The sequence below is a fragment of the Sodiomyces alkalinus genome (genome assembly GCF_003711515.1).
Source record: "Sodiomyces alkalinus F11 unplaced genomic scaffold SODALscaffold_1, whole genome shotgun sequence".
Lineage (NCBI taxonomy): Eukaryota > Fungi > Ascomycota > Sordariomycetes > Glomerellales > Plectosphaerellaceae > Sodiomyces > Sodiomyces alkalinus.
In genome coordinates, this window is record NW_021167079.1 from 1948199 (window position 1) to 1976182 (window position 27984).

Below are 27984 nucleotides of genomic sequence, written 5' to 3' on the forward strand. Positions count from 1 at the left end.
CACACACACACACACACACACACCCTTTCAGTCCCTGATTGTACTACCTGATTACTACCTGACGACAAATTTCAATTCTCAGGGCTACTTCCGCAAAACTATGCAGCATCCCAGATAGGCGACCGACGGCATGCTCATCGACTACACTCACATTACGTGTTGTACGTTGTACGTTGCATAGGCGCCAGCATCCCTGGAGCTCGCAGGTCCAACGTCCAGCCAGAGGCTTCCTTGGCCACGCCAAATGAAATCCTTCGCGGCTACTTCACTGCACCTAACCCATTTTCATTTTCTTCGGCCAACTCATCCGCGCTGCGTGAATATTTTGCAGGCTACCCATACCGTTAACTTCTGCCCTGTCTTACCTTAGCTCTCACATGCCGAAGTCAGCCGAGCGCTGACTCGCGCCATTTCTGCCAGCCCCTGAGAATAACGAACAACGTATTCATTACGTTAGGTACCTAGGTAGTACAGGGACGGCCGACTCAACTCGATCGCTTCGGCATGGTGGTGGAGTTCCCGCGTTTAATCCAATCTACTCCGTCCGTTGGCGCTTTTTCATCCCAACGAGCAAGACGTCTCTCATCCACTTTCTCCTGGCCGTCCAAAAGATTGACCTGAGTGAACCTAGGTATTACATTGCACCTTCGTCATTAACAGATCTTGCGGCGGATACTTCCCCCTTTAGGCAAGTCGCTAGCTCTGCTCGCGGCAAACTAATTCGCCATGGGTCGCCATGGCAGGTCTGGTGCCCGCCAACACGACGTGCCTGCAGATACAAGCCTGGAATCATGTCCCCATGAGTCTAGGCTCCACCCCTGCCTCCCGAGTACGAATCGAAGCCATAGGAGGCGTTGAACTTTGATTCTCGTGAGAATTCGATAATTCGAGAAATTATTGAATTATTGTAATGGGAGTAGAAAGTGAAAGTAGCTACAGCCCGAGTGCGAAGCAACACATTCACTCTGTTACAAACGGCGTGGATGAACTGGAGGGAATTACGATATGATCTGTATCAAGACTTGTTCATATGCTGACAAATGACGATTTCCAGCTTCATGCGTGGAGCTTCATCCACCTAAGACTAGCTGCAGTGGCTGTAAAATTGGCGGTCTGACAGCATTAGTTTTCGAAGACATTGAGCTCCATGACCCCGGTATTGACCGCCATGCGGTTAGCACCTGCACCAACCACCCTTTAGCCGCCGTACATCCTAGTCGACCGAAAACCCATCGTCCGAGTTGAGCAAAAATAATTAAGTGTGTTCTCCGGATAGATGTACGAATAGCTTTGGGAATCAGGTGTGGCTTCGTAGGATGCGGAAACAGACTGGTCGCGTGCGTTGGTCACGAGACAGCCACTCAGTAGAAGGGACAGTCCTCCAAGGACGCAGAGACCAGAAGGCTAGGCTACGGGGAAGACGGGAGGGAATGGCAGACCGCAAAACAATGAAGACAGGGTGAGTGGCAATAGGAATAAAAACATAGCTCGGGGACCAAAAAGCCCGTCGGGCATCTATGCCAGCCATGCTGGGTCTTGTCTCCATAAGGTAGCTGCCCACTCACATGACGACGAGGGCACCGAGAGCATGGAACCGCTGTGCTTCTGCCGAATCATGCCAATTCTCCACCTGTTGGTGCGCATTGCAGTAAAAGTTTGCCCAACACTGCCGCCATTGACGGTCGAAGAATTACCTACGCATAGAATGAACGAGGGTTCCTGTATTGCGAAGTAAATACACTTGTTGGTGGCATGTTTGTGTTTGGTGAGGAATATGCTCGCCCTTAGCTCTGCCAGAAACAAGCAATATGCTGGTTTGCGTAGCCCACTTGAGGGTCGGCCTCTTTGGCCCAGGACCTGACCTTTAATCGTTCAGCCGAGCATCAAGTGGCAGACGCATTCAGGCTTTATCCAGCCTACCGAAGGTTCCATGTCGAGTCCCCGTCCATGATGGAGACAAGTTCCTCTCACCGCTCGACTGCAATCAGCCATCCATCCAGTCCGCCCTAGCATTCGGCCTTGGGTCCCCATAGCGGAGGCTTGTCTCGATTCCTGTCCTTTGTTTTCCCGAAATACCTTCCGCGATTTTGCCTCATTTGCTGAGCTTTCCTCAATCATGTGACGAATGTCGTATTGCTATAGCCCAGGGTCGAACAATCAAATCCGGCTACTCAATCGACTCGAGAGCCGTTACCCCTTGTCGACGGCTCGCCTTTGCAGGATCCTTACAATGTCCATTTTATTCCCCCCTAACGCCTTGCAATGCAGTCCAAACACCAAAAAAAGACTTCCCGAGCCAGCCCGCTCCCGTGAAAGATAGAGGTAGCTCATGCAGCCAGGTTGTTCTTCTTCTCATTACGGCCGTCCGGAGTATATCTGTAAAACGTTGTCAGCACGACGTCCCACTCGACTCCTCAGCACCGGAGACTGAATCAAGAAACAATTCCGCCCTTCTCCTGCCCCTCCTTATTATGTTATACGTACTTCAGAAGCTTCTCGATCAAATCAACGTGCGTCATGACCATGCGGCGACAACAATAGCGTTTCAGACCGAGCTCGTCCATGGCGTCTCTGTCGCCCAGTGTTAGCGGCATATCGCTTTGCGCGTGACAAATATTGAACTTACCCATCAGCGATACCATCGTCGATGAGTTTGAGATAACGTTCCCATAGGTCGCCCGTCACCTGGATTCTCCATGTTAGCACCTTGATTTCGTGTCGCGTCGAGCGTGACCGCGTCGCATTGACTGACCTTGCCGCAAGAGAAGCAGCGAACCGGAATAATCATCTTGGCAATGCGAAGTGATGCCTTTTCTCAAAAGGAAACTGTCTACAGCAAAATATAACGAGAAAACAGGATTGTCAGATGCGCACGAAGGTGATTCACGCTTGTATCCGTGGGTAATACCTTACCTTAAGGGGCAAAGAATAATGAAGCCTCTCGGAGATCAAAAAATCAATGGCCCGAGAATTCTCCGACTTTTTTTTCTTTATCTTATCAGTAGGTGTAGGAGGGCAGTGCGGTATTGGCCAATTGGGTGAGGTGTTTCGCAGTGGGGCCTAAATTTTTCTGCGACCTCAGTACCTAGGTAGCATTAGCATCTTTTTTTTTTTTTAGGAGACAGGGTCCTGTCGAGGTCAAGTTTCTGCCGCCCAGTCTAGGAAAGAAACATACCGGCAACGGTTATATTGTGCTTGAACAACAGTACGCAAACCGTGTGCATCGTTGAAATGGCTGGCAAGACGGATGCAAAATCCCGGGACGGTGCCTCGAAGAAGCGGAAGCGGGACTTGAACGATAAGGAACGAGCAGCCGATGTGAAAAGACATCACAAGGACGAGAAACTCGCGAAACAGAAGGCTTCCAAGCGCGACGCCGAGGAAGCTGAACTCAAGGGAAATGCCCTGAAAGTTCTGGCCGATATCAAAGCCGACGGAGGCTCCGAACGAGTTGCCAACGACGCACCTGGAGGCCACGACAACAAGGCCCCTGCTGCCCAAGCCGTGGGGTGGAAACTGTCTTCGCCCTTGGGCGGCAGAATCGCTGACATCGACCCTGTCTTCAGCGAAGATGAGTCGTAAGAATTTTCTGTTGCATCTTATGACCCCTTGGTTCTTCTCTAACGACTACCCAGACATCTCATCCTGACCTATCAGACGTCTATCCAAGTCTATTCCGTGGCCGACTCCCTTCTTGTCCGAAAGATTCCCCTGCCCATGATCAAAGATGGAGAGCGGAAACCGACACCGTTGCTTGTGGCCACTTGTCTCTCGCGTGTAGAACCGGACTTTGTCTGGGTTGCTTGCTCGGATGGGCGTATTTGGAAGATAAACTGGCGGCACGGCTCAAGACCCGACGACACCTTGCACACGAAGTCACAGACCGCCCTGGACATGTGCGTTGTCCCGATCACGACCAACAAATCCGCTGCCGACGTTCTCTATGTATCGGAGAAACGGAGAGATGCTGGCTCGATATCTGCCTACTGCCGCAAGAATGGTTCTCACCTTGTGTCCAAGGTTCTCTTCGAAACGCAACAGCCAGACCATGAAATACATCTCTTGCGCTCAACAAGCAACGGCTCGGCATTGGTGGGAGCGCATGCAGAGGGTCTGGTAGTAGGCACAATTCAGGTTGGAAGCGCGAAAGACGGGCTCGATCTGGAGAGCGAGTTCTATTCATTCGAGACCAGCGACATTGTCTGCACCCTAGACGTCAGGTCCTCACCCCGGAAACAAGCAACGTCCACGCCCAAGAAACAGTCAGGGAGAGTAACGTCGGAAATTATTGATGTGGTCACTGGAGGCGCACGAGGTGCCATGTTGATCTACAATGACCTCCTGAACAAGTTGCACAATCTACGGGGATCCAAGTCCAAGAAGGAAGAGATCCAAGCTCGGAAGGTTCACTGGCACCGGAGAGCGGTCCATACCGTCAAATGGTCAAGGGATGGTGAGTGGCAGACCGAGGAGTACGACTCCGTCCGTAACAGCTTTCCACTAACGTACTGTAGGCCATTACATGATTTCGGGTGGTTCGGAGAACGCCTTGGTCCTCTGGCAGGTCGATACTGCCAAACAGAATCTCCTGCCTCATCTTCCCGGTAGCATTGAAAATGTCACAGTGTCGCCTTCGGGGTCATCCTACGCAGTCCACCTGGACGATAACTCGGCGATGGTCATCTCGACCTCGGAGCTGAAGCCGACAACATACGTTTCAGGAATTCAGTCTGCCGCACGTTTCACGACCCGACCAAAGGATTTCGTCGTCACAAGGCTGAGCGAAGTGTCGAGAGAAGTCCGGAAACCGATCCCGGCGGCTTTGAACCCTTTGGACGCATCGAAATTCTACGTCTGCGTTGGAACCGGACAGCAAGCTGCCATGGCGGGATCCCAGCAATCGGCACCCATCCTTCAGTCATTCGACCTCAGCCTCTTCAGGGGTATCTCCAAGCAAGCCCTTGCGAGGACGCAACCGACAGACGTCAACATTACGACCGAAGGCCATGCGATATCCGAGCCAACGATCACACACTTAGCGTTCTCCTCGGACGGTAGTTGGCTGGCCACCATTGACGACTGGAAGCCTCCTGCAAGGGACATTGAGAAGGTAGCCGCAGATGCGCAGGAACATTTCATGCAGGAACGTCGTGAGATTTATTTGAAGTTCTGGACAGTCTCTCCTGACGACAACTCGCTGGCCCTTACCTCAAGGATCAACTCCCCTCACTCGACAAGTCGACCCGAGACTGTTTTTGCTCTTGCAGCAGACCCACAGTCCGCCCGTTTCGCTACCTTGGGCGACGACGGCCTCGTTCGCATCTGGCATTGCAAGACGAGACAGCGAGACGGCCTCACTTCGACAGACGCTAAGGGCCAGACTCTCCAGTCTTGGACCTGCGCCGCCACCACGGCCCTGGGAAGCAACGTCGGCGCGGATGTCCTCGTGGCTTCGGATGGTCACCCCCCACGCAGCCGAAGTGGGAGTCTCAGCTTCTCCGAGGACGGCTCCACGCTGTTTGTCGCTTTCGGAAGCAGAAATGACGGGACGGTTTTTGTTGTCGACACACAATCGGGCCAAGTGAGGACGACGCTGGAGAACCTGTGGCGGGGAGACGTACGACACCTACGGGTCCTCTCACCCTACATCATTACGCTGTCGGATGACTTGAGGGTGTATGACGTCGTCGCGGACGAACTGCAATACGGCATCAAGCTTCCAAAACAAGAGGAGACGCTATCGTGGGCGGGATTTGCACATCTAGAGGTCGACAGACGGTCTCGGACCTTCGCCCTTGTGGCTCCAGGCAAGGAGGGCTCGCAGATGGCCGTACTGAGACCCGAGGATCCTCGAGCGCTTTTCATGGAATCGATTCCTCACAAGATCACCAGCTTGGTGTCATCGCCGAGCTCTTCCGGGTTTGTTGCTCTCGATGATGCGGCTCAGCTGTGGTCCGTCACGGAGAGTTCGGATCAGGCTGCGGTTTCGCTTTCCATGCCTCTAGAAGACCTCGGTCTAGACAAGGTGTCGGCTGATCAGACGATTGCGCACCAAGGAATTGTACCGCTTCAGCAGGAGGAAGATGGTGAATACGAGGAGGAGAACAGCGGCGATGAAGAAGTGGCAGCTGGTGACGAGATGGATGTGGACGACGGCGAAGACGATACTCATGCTGCGGTCATCAGCCGGCAACGGTTGGCCGAACTGTTTGATGCTGCTCCAGCGTTTGCGATGCCGTCGATCGAGGACATGTTTTACAAGGTCACAGAACTTATATCTGCGAAACCCTTAGCGACTTCGAGTGCCTGAGAAGTCCCATTAGGTATATAATTAGGCACCGAACCAAGACATAGCAAGCATATCTCTCTGTTCTGCTTTTCACTGTCCCAGCACGGATGCTCCTCTATGCGCCTCCAACATGGTATCCGTAATGAATTCTTAGCTGCGTTGTACCATATTGTACTAGCGTATGTACCTTAGTACACGTGTAGGCGGGGCGCGGTCCTAGGACCGGAAAGTGGGGGAGCGACAATGCGGGGCACGAAAGGGACGAAAGGCACCATGGGCCGATGTAGGCCGGTGGTCGAATTACGCCATCGCGCCGGTGACTTAACGGGACCCGTAGCTCTATCTATCACAGTTCACCATCCGACCTCGGTTTGTGGCTCTACGAAGCACTTCAACTTATCACCCTAGATCTCAACATCTACTTGCTCATTTTGCCATATTATTTACGCCCATAGCTATCTATAGCCCTACGGTTCAAAGCGTTGACTCTTCACTGTTCTTTTCGTCGCTCACCCTGCCGCCCTCGTTCCAGCCTCCAGCCAGACCTGGAGTCGTTCTCGACTCCTTGTCCGTAACGATCAAATGTCATTCACATCTGTTCCGATACTGGACTTGGCTTTGGCCAACGACCCCAAGACCAAGCCACAGTTCCTAGACGAACTCCGCCATGCCCTCATGGAAGTTGGGTTTCTCTACCTGAAGAATGTTGGTATACCAGATGAGCTGTTTCAGCGGGTGATCAAAGACGGCCGAGCCTTCTTTGACATTCCAGTCGAGGAAAAGTACAAACCCACGGAGAGAACAATATCAAGACGCGCTGGCAGGTCAGGGACGCAGCTAACTGAGATACACTTCTTACTCGTCACTAGACTCAAGATTGAGATGAAGAGGGCGAAATCATTCCTGGGATATTCACGTCTTTCGGCCGAGATTACAGCCGGTGCCGTCGACCACCGCGAGCAGATCGACCTCTCGACGGAGCACCCGGTCCCCGGACCAAACGATCCTCTCTACTACAATCTGTTAGCGCCGAACCAGTGGCCCTCACCGTCCGTGCTGCCAGGATTTCGCGAAACCTTGACCGAATACATGAACCGCATGGGTGCCATCTCCATCGACTTCACCTCCCTCATCGCCGAAGCCATCGGCCTACCAGCGGACGCCTTCAACAAGTACTTCGACCCGGACCAGCAACACAAGCTCAAGATCGTCAAGTATCCGGACCTGCAGGAGCTAGGATACGGGGACGGAGTCCAAGGCCAAGGGGTGGGCCCGCACAAGGACAGCATGCTGACGAGCTACCTCCTGCAAGCGAGCCCGCATCGCGGCCTGCAGGTGCAGAACATGCGCGGGGAGTGGGTCGACTGTCCTCCCGTGGACGGGACGCTGGTGGTGGCCATCGGGCAGGGGCTCGAGGCGCTCACGCAAGGGGTGTGCGTGTCGACGACGCACCGCGTGCTGTCGCCGCCCGCGGGGCAAGGCGCGCGGTTTTCCATCCCGTTCTTCCAGGGCGTGCGCGGCGACGCCGAATTCGAGGACCTCGAGCAGGTCGGTGTTGGGGCGGTGCCGGAGGAGATCAAGGCCCAGCGGAGGGCGGTCCTCGAGCGGAACGGCGGGGAGAGGCTGGACGACGTCGAGTTCACCTTCCGTACCGGCGGCAAGGCGCGGACGCTGGGCGAGGCGACGTTGCGGAACCGTGTCAAAAGCCACCCTGACGTAGGGGAGAGGTGGTACCCGGACATCTTGGCGGAGATTCGGGAGGAGCAGGAGAAGCTGCGACGGGAGAAGGAGGAGGCGGAGGCGCGAGCCGGGTCTGTGACGACGGCGGCCATTGGAGCTCAGCCCGTGACAGCGCACTGAGCAGGGACGCAGGGAGGAAATGTAGCAGGCAACTCAATTCGTAGGCGCAAATACATTCTCCAAGTGCCCAGAGCGAAATTTTGTTACCACTATTCCTCAAGAACCAGATCGCATGGCGTGTTCTGATTTATCTTCTCTTTCTTCCCTTTATTTTTTTCTTCTTTTGTTTCTCTCTCTCTTCTCTCTTAGACTTTTCAATGCAGTATTCGTGATTCATATTCAGTCCCATACCATATACGCCGTCGCTGAATGCCCCGCGCCACCGATCCACCCCAAATCAGTTGGGAAAGAAAATTGGCTGCCTTCCATTCTCCGGACTCAAAACCAACCACCAGCATGTGATAGTTGCGCCGCAGAGTCTATTCGAAATAAATCACCCGTCATGCAGGCGCGACAAAGCTGGGGAAACATTCAGCGAGAGTCTTCCGGTGCTTGTTGTCGGCATGCTCGGTCAAACTGCAGCCCGCGAATGTCAGCCGTCTTGACACTCTATGGTCAAGGGGGAGATGGCGCTGGAATCGGGATCTTACGCTGGTGCCTTTGTCGTTTTGAGGAAAGTGGCCTTGCAAACAATGCACTGGATATCCTTGGCCGCGGCGTTCTAAGGCGGAGAGAGGATGGGTTAGCAGATGGGGGACCTTTTTTTTTACTTTTTTTTTTTTTTTTTTTTTACAAGAGACCGAGAGGAAACGACCTAGAATGGGGAGGCAAAGAGAAGGGGGGGCAATGGTGTTGTCGCTTGGGCTCTGCACGAAAACTGAACGTACAACTTTGAGTTGGGATTTGGCGACCTTGGTGTCCTTCTGGTTGCGTTCCCGCTTCTGCTGAGCTCTCGCGCCCTGTAAAAGATGGTTAGTCTTATTCGTGGCTTGCAGTTCTCCAGACCGTATTACAATGTCTCCCCCCCAAAAGCATCAGAAATCACATGCGCTCGAATCGAAGCGATTCACTTACGTTGCCCATAGTTGTTTCTGCGTGAGTATGAGAGCGGTTTTATGTTCTTTGGTAGCCAATTTCCAGCGGGTGGGTATGTAGCAAGCGCGTGTCGATGTTCGCAAGTCGTCGGAGAAGTCGAGGCGAGTTGAAGGAGAGGGATCGGAACAAGCTGTCCCTCGTGAAACGGACAGGCTCTTTTTTTCTCCCCCTTCCGATTCAAGGTGAAGAACGGGGTCGGCATTGGCGGCAAAATCCACTGATAGGCAAATTCCGGCACCTATCATTTATGGGGATCACCAGCCACGTTCAGAGGGGTTGACGGTGTGGCTGGTACTGGCTCAGGATCAAGAGGTTACAAAGTACTTCGTACAAACCACACGGATCAGTTTCGCGTTGATACCTCGCCCCAGAGACTGTACTAATAACGAGTAGATACTCAAGGAATAGGACTCCAGACTAATAACCTCACGGGAATCTCAATTGGACTTGGTAAACCTTCGGACTGCCAATTTTAGGTCTTTGTGTTTACCCGAGCTGCTAAGTTTCTCGCGTCCTCGGTTCTGGCTTGTCCTGTTGGGAGATCGAGCAGCTATGGCGGGCAGTTCCAAAGCCGTCTGGCCGGATACACTGGACAGGAGCCAATTTGACGAGCTCGTTGCTTCATACAAGCCTCTCATAGCAACCATCTCGAAGGTTAAGGATGGTGAGTCCATCCCTGCTATCTTCCGTCGCAGTTTGGCGGATGCTTCATCCTGCCTCATCCACGCGTCTGGGGTGCAGCGTCCTAACACCGCACTCGGGTGTACTCAACAGCGAAGCCCAGCCAAAAGTCATTAGAGGAATTAGATCGATTTCGCTATGCCGAAGCTCCATCCCTGTTTTCCCAGAATCATCCTAAGCGGGCCATGAGCCACGAGGACGTCAAAGTCCTGGTGGACTGGAAGTTGTAAGGCGAGACCCGTCTCTCACTTCTATGTTCCTTGAGCGTAGCCATAGCGCGTGTCTTGGGACGAAAATTGTGCCCTTTTTCTGACTGGGAACAGGCGGCATGGCAGATTTCGACCAACCCTCATGAAGCTGGTTTCCTCCAATGACCCAGAGAATGTTGAAGAGACCATCAAACAAGGAATCGATATTTACCGAGACGAGTCGGACGCATCCAAGAGCCTCAAGATGCTGACCAAGTTGAAAGGCATCGGGCCGGCTACCGCATCACTTCTCTTAGCCGTGCATTTTCCAGACGAGGTCCCCTTCTTCTCCGACGAGTCGTATTACTGGCTCTGTAACAAGGGTCAACAGGGCCCGCTGAAGTACAACATGAAGGAGTACGAAACTCTCATCTCATCAGCTCGCAAGTTGATGAAGCGGCTCGGCGTCGCAGCTATCGACGTGGAAAGGGCCTCCTATGTTGCAATGAAAGGAGACGGAAAGCCTGTGGCAGTTGGACCTGCTGCATCGACGAAATCCAAGCTGAACGCTGGTTCCTCAGGCACCGGCCCGTCGTCTGCAAAGCGGAAAACGATGTCTAAAGATGATGAGGCGACAGAACCCCAAGAAGCCCTTCCCCTCAGGCGGTCAAAACGCGGCAGAGGTCTCACTTCCGATGCGTAACGAAGAAAGTGTCTTCAAGGTCTCTGAGCTCACGGTAATGTTGGGAGACGAACCTGCTGCCCCCACTTCTCGTAATGACAGGGCAAGGAAGCTGGTCATAATTAATAGCCAGTGGTGATATTTTGGGGAGTCATGTAATTACTTTCACCATTAGTCCGAAGAATGATGAAGAAGTGACGGGCTTCTCGCCCATGAGAGGTTGTACTTCGTAGATAACTGTGACCCTTTCCCAATTGACGATATAGGGGCAGTCGTCACGGATGCAATCTCATGGAAGAGAAGGTGAGGAATGGCATCAAAATTTGGGCCTTCGGCCACAAACATTTCGAAGCTGCTGCGAAGCGGCATCAGTGTAATTACGTATTATGTCGACAACTTGGCAGGCGTTGAGCCACAATGTAGCCACAATACAGCCACCCCCTCCTTGTTGACTAGTGCGTACCTACCTTATACAGTAACCAAGGTGAGTGCGGTAACCGTCGGTGAGGGCCACCTACTTGAGACTGGCTCCGAAGTAGCGGTGTTTTCTGAAATGAGGGCATGATCAACGATCCTGTCATATAATCAGAGAATTCCGTGTTACTGGGCTCAAATGGCTAGTAGAAAATACTACTGCAAGTCTTAAATTGAGATGCTAAGCTCCGACATCTAAAGAAGAAGTGAAAATGTCCGGAACGAAACCGCCGAGTTCGTAGGGAATTGTATCCGTGTTGTACATCCGTACTTCATAGGTACGGTGGTACCTAGGTGCCTTAAAGGACCCACATTGCACTCACCGATTGTGGGGTCATCGGCGGACCCAGCTCGTCGGACGACCATCCGAAACTTAATGTCACGTTCAGTCTTACTAAACTCCAAACTTCCAGGCCCATCGCCGACCAAGACTTTCTATTCACGCGTCTTCTCTCGTTTTAACGTTTCGTATCTCGCCTGTAACGATACCTGACGTTGGCGATTCTTATTCTACATTGAGGTTATTCGCAGCGGGGTTCTGAGCGGAACCAGCGTCCGCCCTTGTCCCGCCGTCGCCGTTTCATCTTCCTTTTTTTCTTCCTTTTCTTTTTTTCTTCTTTTTCGGTTTGGCCGCTTCCGGGGCCCTCCTTACCTTAAACCATCCTTCTCACGCTTACCATGGAGGAGAAGCGATACTCGGTCCACAACGTAGGGCAGACTCATGACTTTTACGGTTCTCATGTCGAAGATGACGGCCTGTCCTCGCCATACTCATCTGCTCCCTTCACCGATACCTCCATGACCACAACCTCCCCTGACATGTTCACCCCGCCGCTCATGTCCTTCGACCCACCCAGCATGCTCTGGACCCAGTCTCTACCGTACGATTACTCACAACAGCACCAGTTTCAGCAGAGCTGGCTCGGCCATGACATGAATTTCGAGTTACCGCTCCCCGACTCCCCTCCGCCCAAGCCTGTAGCCCCGCGTGGCGCTCCTCTGGCAACCGTAGCCCAGGAAGACCCGCCTCCTTTGCCTCCACGCTTTGCCCAGATCAAGCAGGGCCTCATCGCCGGCAAGGAAAACGCCATCTCCGACTCGTGGGACAGGCTCCTCGTTGCACTCCGAGCCGAGATTGCCTTGATTGAAGTTACCAAGTCTGACATCATCCCCTCCATCGACTTTGCCCATCTCGAAGACCGAAACAAGGTTAGCGAGTTCTCGGCAAAGCTCAAGAAGAGGGGCGCCGCCATCATTCGCAAGGTCGTCCCCTCCGAGGACGTCATGGAGTGGAAAGAGGAAACGGATGAGTACCTTTCCAGCAACCCTTCCACCAAGTCTTGGCCTACCCGGGACCCTCATCTCATGGGCATCTACTGGACCCCAGCCCAGATTAAGGGCCGCGGTCATCCAAATATTCTCGCCGCCCAGAAGTTTCTCATGAGCCTATGGCACTCCAGCGACCGAGACGCCTTGGTATCCAACAACTTCCCCGTCTCCTACGCCGACCGCCTGCGTATACGGGCCCCCGGCGACTCGACCTGGCACCTGAATGCCCACGTCGACGGCGGCAGCGTCGAGCGCTGGGAGTCGGACGGCTACGGCCGAGCGGGGACGTACCAAACCATCTGGGACGGTCGTTGGGAGGACTACGATCCCTGGGAGAGTAGCACCCGTCTAAGGGTAACCTCCGACCTCTATAACGGCGCCGGCTCCTGTTCCATGTTCCGCATGTTTCAGGGCTGGTTATCCATGTCCGACGTCGATCCATCCGAGGGTACCCTGCTTCTATGCCCTATGCTTCAGCTCGCCACAGCCTATTTCCTCCTCCGCCCCTTCTTCTCCCCGCGCGTCCCCGCCTCGGCCGCCCCCACCGCCGCCGCCTTCCTCAGCCGCGATAACTGGGCCCTCGACTTCTCCCAGACCTCCGTCATCCAGGGCGCGGTACCTTCTTACACGCAGGAGCTCAACTCCGTCCTCCATCCTCACCTCCAACTCGACAAGTCCCTCGTCCGCATCCCCCGCGTCGAGCCCGGCGACTACGTCGTCTGGCACCCGGATATGGTCTACGGCGTCGACAAGGTCCCGCCCCACGCTAAGCCCGCCACCATCATGTATATCCCCGCCTGCCCCCTCACCCAGACCAACGCCCTCTACCTCGCTCGCCAACGCAAGGCCTTCCTCCTCGGCCAACCGTGCCCAGACTTTGGCGGCGGCAAGGGCGAGACCACCCACCTCGGTCGCCCCGGAACTCAGGAGGTCAATGACGCCGGCGGGGACGAAGCCCTCCGCGCTATGGGTCTGATGCCTTGGGAGGAAGACGACGCTTCCAGTCCTAACGAGGTGGCGCTCGTCCGTTTGGCTAACGGCATCTTATTCCCAGACAGGTTTGACATGTGTTGACAAGGCAGCGTTCTTGACTTACTTTCTTTCTTTTGCTAGTCTCAATCTCGTGGATGGACAGACAGGCAGGCGTTGCTGAGGGGAATCAAGACACGTTATTTATTCATATATTTTCACTTACGATACCTCCATGTTGGGGAAAGAAAAAGCCAGAGTGTTTGGGAAGGATTGCTGCTCGGTAGGCTAGGCGTATGAAAGATGTACCGGGGTATGGGCAAAGGGGGGAGAGAAAAAAAAGTAAAAAAAGGAAGAAAAAAAGGGGAAAAAATGAAAGAAATAGCATCACACAGTTCGGAGACACGGAATTTAGGTGGAGGTCCATAATATCTTGCGCATAACATCGACCCTAGACTTAAAAGGCTTGCATTGGCAATTTACCCTGTTAACAATATCATCCACATGCCTGTACAAAATACTACCTCCAAATAACGCCACTTGATGAGGATACACTCTGTCACACCCATAATCTCGACAACTTCCCAACCAGCATTGAAATTATCCCCATGGTTCTGTTTCCGAGGCAAGTCCACACCAGATACTTTTAATCGGCAAATCCCCGCTCAACAATGACTTTTCCCACTTGGGCCCTGTATGATTCGCCCGGTCGCTGTTCGTGCCATGCCCGCAGGATATATATTGTGCACCCTGACAAGCAAGGCATCAACGTCGGCCTCGCTCTTGCAGGAAGAGGTATTGCCGCCTCCGATCTCCTGGGATGAATCCACCCCCAGAGGCTCAAGACCTTCGTTCCCGACCCGGCTTGGATTCTGGCAAGGACACTAGTGGACGACAATGTTCGTCCCCGAGGCGCGGAGGGGCCATGCAGAGGGACCTCAGGAGCCCAGGCCGGTATTTAATCGGCCTTCTTGTCTCCGGCAGGCAGTCCGGTAGCCTTCGAGTATTTCTCGCTGAGTTCATCCCAGGCTTTGTGAAGTTGTTCGCTCTGCTTCTTCAGGTTCTTGAGATCCTGGTCCTTGTGCTCGACTTCGGCGCGGAGCCGGGCAATCTCGCCCGGCTTACCGCTCATGGCAAGCTTCTCCGACTCCTTAGCGTCCTTGCGGGTGCCCTCGTAGGCCTTGACGCGGTCCTCGAGACGCATCACCTCCAGAATCATGACATAGGTCCGGTTGAGGATCAAGGAGAGGAAGAGCGTGAAACCGCACAGGTACATGTTGCGCTGGGAGTAGAACTTGCGGGCCTGGACCTCAAGTCGCTCGTGGCCCATGACAGCACTATTCGGAGAGGGGTGGTAGGGTTAGCGTTAGTGCCATACATCGGCGACCACCGGGCTTGGGGGTAGGTGGCCGCGACTGGGAAGACGAGTGGTGAAGTGCAGGGTGCATGAAAAATCAAGGTATACTGTGGCATGACATACGCATTGTTCTGCTTCTCAGTGGCCATGGCCAATTCGACCTGAACCCTCCATACGCGGTTAACGCTGTCGATGAAAAGGATAAGAATGAAGACGAATGTGATCTTCATCCAATACTGAATCTTGGCTATAACAGGGCTTTCGGAGATGAACCTGCAGATAAGAGAAACTGTTAGCTCGCACATCGACTCCGGGAATTGAGATCAAGTCTCCAAGGGAACCGTACGTAAACAGCTTCCTCTTGACAGTAAAGGGTAGCGGCAGAATCAGGAGCATGAAGAGAAGCATCTCCAGCATCAGGAGCACGAACACCTATGGCCATGGTTAATCATGCTGACCGTTGGTGCTGGATACCAATGTCGTGACCCCGAGGAGAGCCCACCGGGACCTAGTAGAGAGAAACATACGAGCGTGTAGTAGAGCGTCATTTTGATTTTGGGGGGCTCTGCCTGGCTTCTCTGCCAATGGTTGTTGTGAGGTGGGAAGAAGGAGAGGTGTTTGTTGTGGTGCGACGAAGGGGAAGAGGAGTAAGAAAAGGCGGTTAGTATGTTGTTTTGCAGAGACGACGTGAGAAAGAGTGGCCTTTTTATGGAGGACGACAGAGACAAGGTAGCTGGAGTGGAACGAGCTTGTGGAGATGTTTGGCAAGGAGTTGGTGCTTGTGCTTGGTTCTTGGTGCCTACGTGTGACGATGGGAGGGAGCTGCTCAGCCTCGACTTGTCATGACGTATTCATTCCAAACATGAAACCCCAGAAAAAAATCAATATTAGATAATCACCCAGCCCCACCATCCCGGCTTTCGGTGCAACAACCTGTGACCGGAGACATCTCTGGCTTTGGCCCTGGAATATTGTATATGTACAACTGCCACCTGAATCTGGAAATTGAATCAGAAGAAACTGACTTCGTATAAACACCACAAAAATGCATAAGTGAATTTGTTTCTTTTAATGATTAAGCCTGCTATAATAACAACAAAATCATGCCCCAACCCTTGCGCCTGCAACACCCAATATCTCTCATACTTCTGGTTCCGACCGAGACGCAGTACGTGGTACATCCCGTATCCGCCACCTGCACATTTACACAACGGATGTACCCAACAAGAAGGACTCCCGGCTTCTCTAGGTAAGGTAGATAAGTAACTGATCCCAAGCCAGCCGTCACACGTGCATGTACCGTAGAGACAAGCCGTGTCCTTTTTCTTTTCTTTTATTTCTTGGGCGAATACCTTAGGAATAGAACTGGCTCTTCTGGAAACTCTCGGCGCTCACATCCCCAATCTTGCTCTTAACCGGCTCCGGTACGCTCTCGGTGGTGCTGGTGGTCATGGAGTTCGCCCTGCTGCTATCGCTCGCCGCGGGCTTGATGGCCGCCACTGGCTGACCCGGCCTCTTCAGTACCTCGAGATAGGTAGACGGGAGGTATCCCATGCGACCGTCGCGGGCCCGGCATCGCCACCACTCGCTCGGATTTCCGATAGGATCGCACTTGCTCAGCACTGCCACGAGGTCGCCCTTGCGGACTTCCATGTCGACATCCCGCACCTCATTGCCGGCCTGTGGGGTGAAGTCGTAGAGCACACGGCAGTAGTCAAGCTTAGAAGGGTCAAGCTGCTGCAGCATGCCCTGCTCGCTGAGCCTCCGACGCTCTTCCTCCTCGGCGGAAGCGGCGAGGGCATTGATCATCTTGCGCATCAGGTAGGGGAGGCCGAAGGCGGCGAGGAGGAAGAAGAAGAGAGGCTTGCGGCTGGCCTTGGGCGGGCCGAGCGGGGTGCCGTCAGGGCCAATGGGTTGGCGGCCCTCGAACTTCGCAAATGCCGCTGGGGTGAGAGCTGTGGCGTCGGCTGGTGGTGGCCGACCGGTGAGCTTGGCGAATAAAGTCCGTAGCCAGCGCATGACGGTGAAGATTCCGAGTACGGAGCCGAGTGTATCTTTCAGGTTGCCGAACTGTTCGGCAACTGATACCATGGCTGCAAAGGATAGAAAAGTCAGCAATCCGACATTTTCAAATTTGCTGCGCCAGGATCCGGTTGGGTTGCGCCCGGGGGGGTGGATTGACTGAAGGGGTTCAACATACCAAAGAAGCTCGAGTGTGTGGCCATGTAGGTGCTCTCAAGCATCTGGGAAAACCCGCCAAAAGCCTGGACAATTCCTTGCAGCATCTGGAAAGTCGCCTGCGTGCTGTTGTTGAATTGGTTTGTCAAGCTGTTGGGATCGCCATGGGGCTGCATGCCCGGCATCCCGCCGTACATGCCGCCGCCCATGCCGCCGCCGTACATTGAGCCGTAGCCGCCATAACCACCGTACATGCTGCCCCCACCATACCCTCCATATCCACCGAGCCTCGAGTAGGGGCTGTAACCGGCGCCATAGCTTCCGTATGGGCTCGTCATGGCTGAGCTGTAGGCCGCGGCGTTTTGGTTGACGGCAGAGGCGAGGGTCGCAGGACGTTGTGGTACAGCAGGTGGTATAGATGAGGAAGCGGTGCTTGTCGAACTATGAAACGCGGAGGTGGCGGCTGCGGACGTTGGTGATGTGGCGGTGGCGGTTGTTGGTTGAGTTGCCGTCTGGGTGACAGACCTTGCGTGTAGCTGTTGCACTTGTCGCTCCCAAGGTTTAGGGGGAGATGCCATGTTGACCGGCAGTGTGCCCTGATACTCGAAGTATTCCCTGCGCTGGGTTTGTATCTGGTGTTGGAGGAGGAAATGTCTTTCTATGGGAAAGATTTGACGGACACCAGACGAGGTGGCGATTCGAAATGGAGGCTTGGTCTCCGCGACGCGTAGGCCCTTACGGCCTTGGAGGGAGTAGCGGCGACCCGTACTCTAGTTTCTTCGATGGAATTTCGAGAAGCACAAAAGGGGGAAAGTGGTCGGTTCTGGTCCATGCGAGATGGAAAAGTTGGTGAGGAGTCACAATCGTGTCGTGACCGCAAGTTGGGGGTGGAGGTGGAGGTGGTTAGAATCATGAGTCGGGACCTGAAAACCGGGGGTGGAGACCGACGACCAGTTTGTTTCTTCGTTCAATCTTGGTCCAGCGTCCTGTCCAAGGTACCTAAGCGAGCAAGGCTTTCACCTCGGGGTAAGTCTTGGCATACATTTGATTGCCCGTGGCAGCATTTGCCTCGGTAAGACATGTACCTCTAAACTTATCGGCCTCGGCTTAGGTAGCTTACATCATCAGGACGTACGGGCGTGTTCGGTTATCTGTACACGTACAAAGTATCCGTACAATAGGTACAGTCAACATCTAAAAGGATCGAAGCTGTGTACACGATGCGATTATGGAAAGTGCTTCGGTCCTTTTGTCAGACCACTGTACCTAAGGTAATGACGAACGGACTTCGTAAAAATGCAGTGAGTGAACGTCGACAAACATTGAGAGGTCGACCAGATATTGAACGAGCCCACATCCCCGAGTTCGCTCTTCCATCAAGCGAACTCCAAGACATGCCTATCAGACAACATCGAGTCGACTACTTTAGGTCCTTAAATCCTGGCGCCTGCTTCGCATACTCATTCCACGTCGTCAACTTGTCCTCCACGATGGCATGACTCTCCTCCAACCCAGCACCGCCGTAATACCCATACCGCCCTATCAGAAGCAGGGTCTCCAGCATCTCGAGCTTCACAAACTCCGGCCCCGGAAAAGCCTGCTTGGCCACCTCCGGTGCAACCTCCTGGTACGCCACGTTGGCGCCAGCCTCGGGGAACAGCTCTCGGAAGGTCGCGATGATCTCGTCGGGAGTTACGTACGCCGTAGCTCCGAGGATCTGTTTCCCGAGCACGGCGTCACGGTGGAGCACCATGCCCTTGATGAACTTGCCCGTGTCTGTCGCCGCTTCGAAGAGCGGGATTGGCGTGTTGCCGTCGAAGGGGAACCGTAGGGTCCATGCCCCGCCTCGGTCTTCGGCCTTCGCGATCATGCCCTCGGACAGGTTACTCATGTAGAAGCCTGCATGGAAGAAGGACACCGGGATGCCGAGTTTGCGGGCGTACTCCTCCACCTCCGCCTTGGAATCAAAGTGGTAGACGTTCGGAAGCGTGCCGTTGGTGAGTTTTTCGACGTGAGGGAGGGAACTCCAGACGAAGTGGTCGACACCCGCTTCCTGTGGACGAACAAGACGTACAAGGTTAGTACCGTCCCGTGCTGGGGGGGCCACGGGGGCCAGAAGAGAAAGGGGGAGGGGGGTGAGAAGGTGTCACTGCGATAGTGGGGATTACGCCTTGCCTTGGAAGCGTCAGCGAGGTTCTTGCCCTGCTGGATTTCGATGTTCTTGTCCAGTTTCTCCCAGTAGTTTGTCACTCCGAACACGGCTGAAGCTCCCGTCACAGCCTTGACCAGTGAATCTTTGTCCTCGAGGTCGGCCTGCATTCAAGATTCGTCAGTTCGTCGCTCGTGGCTCTCTCGGCAGCCGTCAACACCGCAACAACAGCGTCACACGGAGCCTCGGGGAGGGGACCGATTCTTACAGCTACCACTTCGACGCCCTTGGGAGCCAAAGCCTTGGCACGGTCTGAAGAGGTATCACGAGTCACAGCACGGACGGTCCAGTCGTTCTTGAGTTTGGGATCATTGAGAAAGATGTCGACGACGCTGCCGCCTTGTTTTCCGGTGGCGCCGAACACGGTGATAATATTCTTTGACATGATGTCGGCGTTAAATGTGTCCTGAACAGCCAGCGAGCGCAAGACACCACAGAATTGACGGTAAGCGGTTACGGAACGGCAGGGTACCTGTCTGCTAGATGGAAATCTTCTTGTTCCAGCCGGGCGAGAGCGGGAGGTAGCAGGTCTTAATATATATTACATGCATCTATCTGCAGCTGTCGGGCTAGTATCTCATGACAAGCTCGGAATCTAAGACGTCACGTCATTTGGCATCAAGAGGCGTCTATTTCGGCGCCGTAGCCCCGGCGGATATCCGCTTGGAAATCAAGCTCGCTGACGTGAGAATTTCCCCGTCTTTAGTGCAACTAGGGACGGCTCCGTTACGCATAACGAATATTTCTATTATACTATGTCTGGACCGTTGACCCCTATCCCTGAGCGAATCAGATCCATCAGAAAGATCAGAGAGCGAACTCAAGGGGGTGCAGAAAAGGTGCCGTTTAGAGTCGCAACATTCTCGAATATTCCCAGATTTGAGTAGCTATTCAAATCTTCGACTAAGCTTGGAATAAGTGCGCTGATAAATCATACATTCGCTTTCCCGCCCTTGGATTATAAATCTCACCGCAGGCCTTGGCTCATAGCCTTGTCGATGTTCTGCGGGCCTCGAACATGCAAAGCAAACCTGTCAAATACCTAAAGGTATCCAGCATTTCAGTTTCAATGGTGCCTAGAGTGAGGCTTATAAATGAGGAATCGTCATGCTCTCATATACGAGGAAGGGGCAAAAGAGAAGGTATTTTTGATTATAGATATTTGTTCTAGCAGCCTTTTCTCTCAGGGGCTTCTGGACCATTGCATTGAAGGCTAAGGTAGCCTAGACGTATACCACGCTATAGTTACATCGCTTCCAGAGTGCAAGACTTAGAACGAGAAAAGAAAGAAAAAAAGTAAAGCAAGCCATCATCATACTCATGATGTCGTGTCCAAAGGGAGCGGACAAACTAGCTATTAAGTTTTAAGATGTATATACTCATCGAATCGAAAAAAAGTGTTGCCCGGCTAGGAGGTTTCGCACTCTCTTATATAGATAGATAGGCCTCGGCTGTTGGTTTGCTTGACCCAAAGCCAGTTGCAGAAAAAGGAAAAACGCCCCGAACAAGCTCGATGTTCCGCCGTTATATGCTGCAACATTCGCCGCTTTAGATGATGGCTCCAAACTCGAGATTCCGTGGTACAAGTTGTGCATAAATAAATTGTTGGGCACCGCCATTGTCCGGCCGTTCTAGCCAGACAGCAGAGAGAACAAGCTGAGCAGACCGGAAGTCCTCTCGGTCTCGATCCAGCTTTGAACGAGCTCCTCGCCGAGGCTAGGAGAGAACTCGACGTCGTTGTCCAGAATCTTAACGGACACCTGACCGCTCGGCCCGTCAAAGATGGTGGCGACCTTGATCATCCCGTTGACAGGGCGTTCGAAGTAGTCGGACGAGCCGCCATTGACCTCGGCATGGAAGGTACTCTTAGCCTTGGTGTCGCCAGGGGCGAGAATCTCAAAGACGTCGAACTCGCCACAGCCGGACTGCCAGCAGGCGCAGTCGCCATACTGCTCAGTGCGGGGAATCTTGGCATTCAGAGTCCAGACGGCGGGCATATCACCGTTGAAGCCTCTTTCTCCATCAAGCGGCATGTCAAACTCGAAGAGGAAGACCTTGGAGTCGCCTGGGAAACCATCTAAATAATAAACAGTATATCAGCATCGGGGACTGATGAGAACAAGCAAGAGGTGGTGAAAGACATACGGTAGGCAACGGAACCGGGACGGTAGTAGCCACAGCTATTACCCTCGCAGGGCTTGTCCGAGTAAATAGCAAACTCCTTGTTGGATGGGATGAGGACTTCGTCCAGAACCTGCGGCGAGGAGGCGCCGCCGGTGGCCTTCGAGTTGATGTAGGAGAGCGAGTTGCCCCAGACACTGCAAAAGCTTTCGGTCAGAAGGCGGGTTGTGGTAGGATAAAGGGGCCCACGTCACGCGACAAGACACAGACATACCTGTCGAATTGGCCGGAACCGTCACCGCCGTAATTTCCGAGGAAGACGATGCCATCAGCAATGCCCTGCTTGGCATTGTAGTAGCCAATGCGGTTATAATCGCCAGTGGCAGTCGAGTCGGAGGCGGACGAAGTCGAGGTCGGCTTGGGAGGGGCGGGGCTTGAAGGGGCCTCAGTAGGCTCGGGCTCAGGCTCAGGCTCGGGCTCGGGCTCAGCTACGGGTTCGAGCTCCTCAGGCTTGGGCCGAGTGGACTTGGAGAACTTGGCCTCGGCGCGTTTCTTCTCGGCATGTCTCTGATGGAGATGTTGGTGACCGTGGCGGCGCGCGTGCATAGACGGCTGAGACGTGGTGTCGCGCTTGCTGATGGGGCTGACGTTGTAAACGGCGAACTGAGCAAGATTCATGGGGCCACGGAAAAGAGCAGTGAGCTGGGACTGATTAGTAGGGGCAAACCCCCGAGAGAAGAGAAGGGTACTCGCAGTGGATAGACGGGCATACAACAACAAAACGGAAGCAGAAAGAAAGAAAGAAAGAAAGAAAGAAAGAAAGAAAGAAAACAAATGAGACGTACCTCTTCGTTGAAAGGAGCCAAGGGCCCGGAGAAGGGATGGTTCTCATACTCGCAAGAACCGTCGCTGCCCATACTCGAGACGGCCTTGTAGGAGCCCGAATGGCCAACATTGGAGTAGAGAATCTGGTTGACAGCGCCACAGAACCAGTTCCCACCCTCATTCTTCGAAGAACCAGTGCACTGCTGGAGGCCCGCCACCAAGGCCGCCGAACCTAGGGCCAGAACAACAGACGACTTCATTGTAGTCTGTAGATGGGTTGAATTTCTTGCCCTCTTCTTTTGCAGAATACGTGCCAGGATATGCCGACAGGCTGGTTTCAGCGGTTTGTGTCTCTTTCGCGATGAGAGGACGGCCGAAGATTGAGTTGTTGAATATGATCCACGTGTCGAAATGAGACCCAAGATGGACAACGAGGCGGGCAGATGTGAATAATTCAAACGACAAGAACTTGGGGGAAAGACGAGAGTCGATTGACCAGCCTCTTTCGACACGACAAGTATACAACACCTACAAAGCAGTATAAAGGAGCGGATAGGGACAAGAAGTCACCAAATGATGGTTTAACGAGCGACGAGGCAGTCGTCTGGAGTCGATGAAGGGAGAGAGAGGGACAAAAGGACAAAAGGCAGAAGAAGGGGAGGAAATTCAGGGGTGGATAAGAAAGCAGTGGGGGTTCATAAGAGGTTAAGGAGTCAGGTCAGGGTAAACTTGGCATGGGCAACTCACATACCTACCTTGAGGTACCTTACCTTAGGTATGCCCAGAGCAAGGATGATGAAATAGGCAAGAGGCAAGACATGAAGGCCAAGGGCGGCGGGCAGAAATACGAGTACATAGGTACCTACCTACCTACACTGTACAATCCTGGGAAAGTGTGATGGGCAAAGGATAATCGGTGAAATGGCCAGAATAGCTTTCAATTGTCCCGAAGGGTTCGGTCGTTGATCGTATCCGGTCGGGCGGGCCATTCAATTTCCTGGCACCAGCCGAGTCCAGCAAAAGCAGACAGAGTACGTTATACCTAGCCATGGCTGGTAGATTGGAGATTGGAAGCCCAGAGGACATGGGGATGAACCCTGTGGGAGTGAGATGAGATGAACCAGCTTGTTTGGGTTCTTTCGTCTTCCCATTTTCCTGAAAAGAGACGCGATGGAGGGAGGATGTGAGGAGGGAGTCGCGATACGCGATACAACGTACATTGTACGTTTATATTCTCCATTTCCACACTAAGTAAGTACCTACCAATTGGGTTGGGAAACGCAACCTTAACCTCTCGGCAGGTGCGACCGAGCTTCCCCCTTGTCCCCGCATGCTCTCCACTTCCTCAGGTCCCTGGGCCCTGTGGTTGGCTATGCTACCCACGGCCCAGGTACGCCAAGCAGGCCAAGTTATTGCGCTCGAGAGGAAACAAATCCCCATCTCCTCCAACCAGTCTTCCGCTCCCCGCCCCCCGTGTCCTCGAGGCTCGCCGTATTCCAGAGATTCGTGTGCTTGGTAGATATAGCTCTTTCATCAAGCATACCATCTTCGACAAGATAATAAACACGTTTCTGCAGAGTCCGTCCCTACACGCGTCTCTCCGTCGTTCCCTCTCCCTCTCGCTCCGAGATAGACGGCCTCGCAGAGGTCATGTCTTCAATCACAGCATCACGGTCAAGGAACATGGCTGCCAATGCCAGTAATTACCGCTCGACGGAGGTGTTCGTTCCTTTAAACATCATCAGAGGCATATGACAGTAGGATACTCTGCAACAGTCTTTCTGTGCCAGGGCCAGCCAACCCGGCTTACCATGGATGTGCTTCCCGATTTTTAAGCAATTCGTGCTGCCCATGCCAATGTCAACGCCAATGTCAACGCCAAATCAGCCCACTGGACGGACCAAAGGTCAATGATGTGCCGATATCCTGGCCTTCTTTCCCCGACGTCCAGACCGCACCGCCCTACCTTGAACGTTGCCATCTCCATCTTCTTCTTCAGGCCCGTTACCATCTGCAAACTCGTCCACACCATCATCACCCCCCGTAGCCTGTCCATCCCGCTTTCGCTTCCCTTCAGTCCTGGGCCCTGTAGTGGTGGGTTCCGACCCGGCAATCTCGCCAGAGGTGTCGCCAGAGGCCAACGAGTTGATACCCGCATTGGCTCGCAGTTTGTTCACCGCCTGTGTCATTCTCTTGCTCGTCTTGGCTGCCCTCTGCCGCGGCGCAAACGCCTCCTTCGCACCTACCCCGACACCTCCTTCGAAGTATCTCGTGATGTTAGATTGCGTCCCTTCCACGTCTCGACGGTTCATGTCCCGAATCACCGGCACCAGCACTTCGTCGGTACGCTCCTTGCTCCACCCGATCGTGGACATGAGGAATCGCCGAAGCCCCTCCAGGTCCGGGACACCCCACTGGAATGCCTCCGGGGTGTCGTCCACCTGTGGATGAAGGTATGCCTCGTGCACGGCCGGGTTCGGAAACCCTACCGGCAGGAACAGCTTCGTCGCGTTGCTCTTGCGAAACTTGCGCCGGAACGGGTTAGAGGCGTCTTCCTCCTTGCTCCGACGCTGCTGTTGCACCTCCGCCCACCAGTCGCGAAACGCCGCGAGGCCGCCCTCTGATGGCGGGAACTCGGACAGGATCTCGAGCGCCGTGACCGGACCGACCCCCGACAGTCCGTCCGTGTAATCCGACCCCAGGAGGAGCGCGATGGAGATGAGCTGTTCGCGCGAGAGGGACAGCTCTTTCTCCAGGTCGGAGGCGAGGTAGCACTCGACTAGCTTGTTGCCGTTGAACATGTTCTTGTAGACACGAGTGCCGCCGAACAGGAAAATGTCCGAGTCGTCCGTCACAATGCCGTCCACAAGCCCGAGGTGGACCAATTCGGCGCACTGTGCTTCCGCTTCCATCGGAGCCATGATGTAGGGGATCCCGAAGAGACGAAGCAGATTTTGGCACTCCGTGATCATGACCTGTGTGACTTCGTCGGCATCCCTGCGGTCCTTTTTCTGCTGCGTGCGAAGGGCCCTGAGCTCCTTTTCGTACGCTTCGCGGTTCTCCTTTTCCGACTTGTTGTTGAGCGAGCTCGCGAACCTGGCATGTTCCTCCGCCTCCTTTGCCAGGTTCGCAAACAGCTCCTCATCTTCGGGGTCGCTGTATTCATCAACATCACTGTCCCCGAACAAGTCGTCGTACGCTTTGTCATTCAACTCCTGCTGGGTATTGGCAGGGTTTTCCGCAGGCCGTGAAACCGTTGCATGTTCCAGCGAGACTTGCAATGAATCATCCGCCGATTGGGGCGTCGGCGGGCCCATGTTAACATCCTCCATTTCCGGCTCGGGCGAGGAGTCTGGCAACTCGGTCACCGTGACTTCATCCTGCTCAGACTCTTGACCGGGGATTTGGATATCCTCAAACTCCGGCTCGGGAGATGGCGAAGGAGAAGGCTCCACAATTGTGCTGTCCTCTTTACGCGTCGGCACCTCGGAAAGCGCCTCCCCCTCACTCGGCGGCTCCAAGTTGGTGGTGTTTCTTTCGTCTGTATAGGTTCCTGCACGAGAAAGGGGTACCGTATCCAAGATTTCGACCTCGCTATCGTCGTCAGACGATGATTCGATTTCGATGGTGTCGACTTTACGCTGTCGTTGAAACTCCATTTCTTCCTCCAAAGCAGTTTCTCGATCCTCCGCGTTGATCTCAGCTTCAAACTCTTTTTGCTTCTTCATTGTCTCCCGGATGTCCGTATGGTCCGTCATCCATGGAGGTAAGCTACTCGGCGCATCTTTGTCCGGTTCTCTCTCAAATCCACCTGCCAAATCATCAAGGGTAGCATCGTCGTGCCCCAGCCCCGTTTCGGCGGCTGATTGCGTTGGTTGGGCGTCGGGATCGATTTTGTTCGCTGCTGCCGCTTGCTGGGACTTGTTGGGGAAGAGCGAGAAGCCCTCGAGTTTTGGAAAAGGCAACGGTCCGTCAAAGGGATTCTTCAGGTTTTTCGGGGCAGCAGGCTTTGGCTCGGCCGCCTTCCGTTTTCTGGCAGCAAGCAACGCGGCTTGAAAATCCAATTCACTCTCGCTGCTACTTGCGTCACTCTCGCGGCGCTTGGGTACCGCTGCATTGGACCTGTTGTTGACAATGTGCGCTACCATGCGACCACTCGTGCTCGTGAGTGGGTTCGACTCCGGTACTGCTTTTTGCGTCCACTCTGGGGTGAGCCTGTCGACTTCGTCGAAGACCTCATCATCCACTTGGCGCTCGCCATCGATTTCATGCTGGTTCTTGAGTGACAAAGCGATTGCCCGTTGTATGTCTTCTACTTCTTCTTCTTCTTCAGAATGCGCTCTTGGCTCGGGACCCTTCTCAGTAAAGTCATCGAACGACACGTCACCATCCACAAACAGCGACTCTTCATCACCCACAGCTTCAGCGCCTCTGCTTGACGGCTTCGGTAGCCTATTCAATCCCTCGATGGGAACATCCTCAAAGTCGTCATCATCTTCTCCCTCGGTCTCTTCGTCCTTGTTCTGATATTGAAATTCCAACGCATCGACATCGATGGGCTTATGCGCCTCGCCTCTGTCTTTGTCCCTGCTAACAACCCCGAGAGCCCATCCGCCTTCTGCACCCTCGTTCTTCACCAGGATATACTCGCGATCCTTCTCGCCCGCGATGCGCCCTCCCCCGGTAATGGTAAGATCAAGGCCACTCATGCCCGCCTCTTTCATGAGTCTTTGCGTGAGGTTGTTTCGCTCTCGCACTCTCTCGATCTGAAACTTCGAAAAAGCCATGCGATCCGGAAACATGTCGTCTAGCTGCTCCTTGCTCAAGCCCATCCTCAGACGGCTGCGCAGTCGCGCAGCGTTGAGAATATTGTACCGATCGGCGGATGGCAAGCTCTTGAAGAACTCGCCGTCAAAATCGATCTTACTGAAGTCGTAGAGATTGATATCCTCGCCGCTGTTGAACTGCCGGGCGTACTCCTCAAGCTCCTCCACACTCATGACCCTTGGATCGTCCGCCCGCGCCATAGAGGAAATGTCACCTTCGAGGTCAGGCAGATGATATTGATCTTGCTTGTGGAACTTGCGTGTCCTTTGCCGCTCCTGCTGCGACATGCCCACCTCGGCCTCGTACACGAGCTTGTCCGCGCTTGGTATGGCCTCCTCTTCTTCCTCTGCCGGATTCGCGCGTTCCTTATTCAGTCCCCTCTCCGCATCCCGCCTCCTCTTCTCCGCTTTTTCCTCGGCAATGCGCTGCATCTGTACGGCGAGCAACTTGCCCGCCGTGCGGACGGCATCCTCGCGACGGCCCTCGCGGCGACGTTTCCGGCCCAGGATGGTCTGTCGCTTCAAGGCCGGGGCGCCGCCATCGAAGACGAAGACGGGTCGGATGCCAAACCACAGGAGCTTGCATATGCGGCGGAAGAAGCCGACGACGTGAGAGTTGCGGAGCGCGTGGCCCTCCTTGTCACGGACGGCTTTGAGGAACTGATAGATCCAGATGGACGCATCGACTGCGAGTCGTTTTCGGTTGAGAGTGGCAAGGTTTGTCGGCCGCGCGCAGGGTTGGATTACCGTCCAGAGGCCGTTCACACCCATGGCGGTAGAGTGTGGAGGTCGTTACGGGGAGAGAAGGTTGGGCGGGGGGTGAGGGGGGTGGGAGTTCAAGCAGGATCGGGTCTGGTAGGTATGCACCTGTGGGAAAATGGAAAGAGAAGTGGCCTTCTCATCGGTATGGTTGGGTTCTCATAATGATATAAACCTTTCGAGGAATGATTCAATCGAATTGAAATGTTGCTCAGAATGAGTTGGTTGAAAAACGTGACGAAATGTCGCCGTTGTGCTGGTA

The 27984-nt window shown here is 54.1% G+C and overlaps 14 protein-coding genes across 14 annotated transcripts; 6 read left to right on the forward strand and 8 right to left on the reverse strand.

Moving 5' to 3' along the window:
• Window positions 1–130: 130 nt before the first annotated feature.
• On the forward strand, window positions 131–1452 carry SODALDRAFT_354410 (hypothetical protein; the record flags this gene model as incomplete). Its single annotated transcript, XM_028613722.1, has 8 exons — window positions 131–156; window positions 207–316; window positions 421–441; window positions 517–621; window positions 744–829; window positions 1055–1111; window positions 1202–1234; window positions 1369–1452. The coding sequence occupies 8 exons, from the start codon at window positions 131–133 to the stop codon at window positions 1450–1452; spliced, it is 522 nt and encodes a 173-aa protein (XP_028470085.1).
• An 875-nt stretch (window positions 1453–2327) lies between these two features.
• Window positions 2328–2788, reverse strand: SODALDRAFT_354412 (DNA-directed RNA polymerases I/II/III subunit 10; the record flags this gene model as incomplete). The annotated part of the gene is made up of 4 exons (XM_028613723.1): window positions 2328–2376; window positions 2485–2571; window positions 2627–2685; window positions 2753–2788. 4 exons carry the CDS (start codon window positions 2786–2788, stop codon window positions 2328–2330), a joined length of 231 nt encoding a protein of 76 aa, XP_028470086.1.
• A 337-nt stretch (window positions 2789–3125) lies between these two features.
• On the forward strand, window positions 3126–6402 carry SODALDRAFT_303470 (sporulation protein). Its single transcript, XM_028608952.1, has 3 exons — window positions 3126–3578; window positions 3636–4453; window positions 4515–6402. Exons 1-3 carry the CDS (start codon window positions 3232–3234, stop codon window positions 6308–6310), a joined length of 2961 nt encoding a protein of 986 aa, XP_028470087.1. The 5' UTR covers window positions 3126–3231; the 3' UTR covers window positions 6311–6402.
• Window positions 6403–6811: 409 nt separating this feature from the next.
• SODALDRAFT_326464 (naringenin 3-dioxygenase) lies at window positions 6812–8293 on the forward strand. Its single transcript, XM_028610171.1, has 2 exons — window positions 6812–7071; window positions 7159–8293. Exons 1-2 carry the CDS (start codon window positions 6872–6874, stop codon window positions 8147–8149), a joined length of 1191 nt encoding a protein of 396 aa, XP_028470088.1. The 5' UTR covers window positions 6812–6871; the 3' UTR covers window positions 8150–8293.
• A 46-nt stretch (window positions 8294–8339) lies between these two features.
• On the reverse strand, window positions 8340–9251 carry SODALDRAFT_11882 (hypothetical protein). Its single transcript, XM_028606611.1, has 2 exons — window positions 9104–9251; window positions 8340–8988 (listed from the first exon to the last, which is right to left on the reverse strand). The coding sequence occupies exons 1-2, from the start codon at window positions 9110–9112 to the stop codon at window positions 8530–8532; spliced, it is 468 nt and encodes a 155-aa protein (XP_028470089.1). The 5' UTR covers window positions 9113–9251; the 3' UTR covers window positions 8340–8529.
• A 423-nt stretch (window positions 9252–9674) lies between these two features.
• On the forward strand, window positions 9675–10851 carry SODALDRAFT_326466 (hypothetical protein; the record flags this gene model as incomplete). Its single annotated transcript, XM_028610172.1, has 3 exons — window positions 9675–9788; window positions 9899–10031; window positions 10129–10851. Coding segments are annotated over 3 exons (815 nt in total), but the record flags the coding sequence as incomplete, so codon positions are not given.
• A 1096-nt stretch (window positions 10852–11947) lies between these two features.
• On the forward strand, window positions 11948–13552 carry SODALDRAFT_336067 (DUF1479-domain-containing protein; the record flags this gene model as incomplete). The annotated part of the gene is made up of 1 exon (XM_028612562.1): window positions 11948–13552. One exon carries the CDS (start codon window positions 11948–11950, stop codon window positions 13550–13552), a length of 1605 nt encoding a protein of 534 aa, XP_028470091.1.
• Window positions 13553–14080: 528 nt separating this feature from the next.
• Window positions 14081–15285, reverse strand: SODALDRAFT_11918 (B-cell receptor-associated 31-like protein). Its single transcript, XM_028606613.1, has 2 exons — window positions 14928–15285; window positions 14081–14784 (listed from the first exon to the last, which is right to left on the reverse strand). Exons 1-2 carry the CDS (start codon window positions 15107–15109, stop codon window positions 14406–14408), a joined length of 561 nt encoding a protein of 186 aa, XP_028470092.1. The 5' UTR covers window positions 15110–15285; the 3' UTR covers window positions 14081–14405.
• A 697-nt stretch (window positions 15286–15982) lies between these two features.
• On the reverse strand, window positions 15983–17908 carry SODALDRAFT_303480 (hypothetical protein). Its single transcript, XM_028608953.1, has 2 exons — window positions 17005–17908; window positions 15983–16897 (listed from the first exon to the last, which is right to left on the reverse strand). The coding sequence occupies exons 1-2, from the start codon at window positions 17558–17560 to the stop codon at window positions 16158–16160; spliced, it is 1296 nt and encodes a 431-aa protein (XP_028470093.1). The 5' UTR covers window positions 17561–17908; the 3' UTR covers window positions 15983–16157.
• Window positions 17909–18204: 296 nt separating this feature from the next.
• Window positions 18205–19738, reverse strand: SODALDRAFT_341762 (NmrA-like family protein). The gene is made up of 3 exons (XM_028613051.1): window positions 19400–19738; window positions 19158–19295; window positions 18205–19035 (listed from the first exon to the last, which is right to left on the reverse strand). The coding sequence occupies exons 1-3, from the start codon at window positions 19574–19576 to the stop codon at window positions 18403–18405; spliced, it is 948 nt and encodes a 315-aa protein (XP_028470094.1). The 5' UTR covers window positions 19577–19738; the 3' UTR covers window positions 18205–18402.
• Window positions 19739–20373: 635 nt separating this feature from the next.
• SODALDRAFT_326471 (hypothetical protein) lies at window positions 20374–22785 on the reverse strand. The gene is made up of 4 exons (XM_028610173.1): window positions 22158–22785; window positions 21587–22014; window positions 21337–21509; window positions 20374–21268 (listed from the first exon to the last, which is right to left on the reverse strand). The coding sequence occupies exons 1-4, from the start codon at window positions 22395–22397 to the stop codon at window positions 20823–20825; spliced, it is 1287 nt and encodes a 428-aa protein (XP_028470095.1). The 5' UTR covers window positions 22398–22785; the 3' UTR covers window positions 20374–20822.
• SODALDRAFT_11991 (hypothetical protein) lies at window positions 20467–20927 on the reverse strand. Its single transcript, XM_028606619.1, has one exon. The coding sequence runs from the start codon at window positions 20808–20810 to the stop codon at window positions 20571–20573; it is 240 nt and encodes a 79-aa protein (XP_028470096.1). The 5' UTR covers window positions 20811–20927; the 3' UTR covers window positions 20467–20570.
• Window positions 22786–23307: 522 nt separating the features above from the next.
• SODALDRAFT_354420 (hypothetical protein) lies at window positions 23308–23972 on the forward strand (the record flags this gene model as incomplete). The annotated part of the gene is made up of 4 exons (XM_028613724.1): window positions 23308–23320; window positions 23439–23643; window positions 23715–23856; window positions 23928–23972. 4 exons carry the CDS (start codon window positions 23308–23310, stop codon window positions 23970–23972), a joined length of 405 nt encoding a protein of 134 aa, XP_028470097.1.
• Window positions 23718–27967, reverse strand: SODALDRAFT_326472 (DNA-repair protein rad13). Its single transcript, XM_028610174.1, has one exon. The coding sequence runs from the start codon at window positions 27732–27734 to the stop codon at window positions 24045–24047; it is 3690 nt and encodes a 1229-aa protein (XP_028470098.1). The 5' UTR covers window positions 27735–27967; the 3' UTR covers window positions 23718–24044.
• Between the last annotated feature and the right edge of the window lie 17 nt (window positions 27968–27984).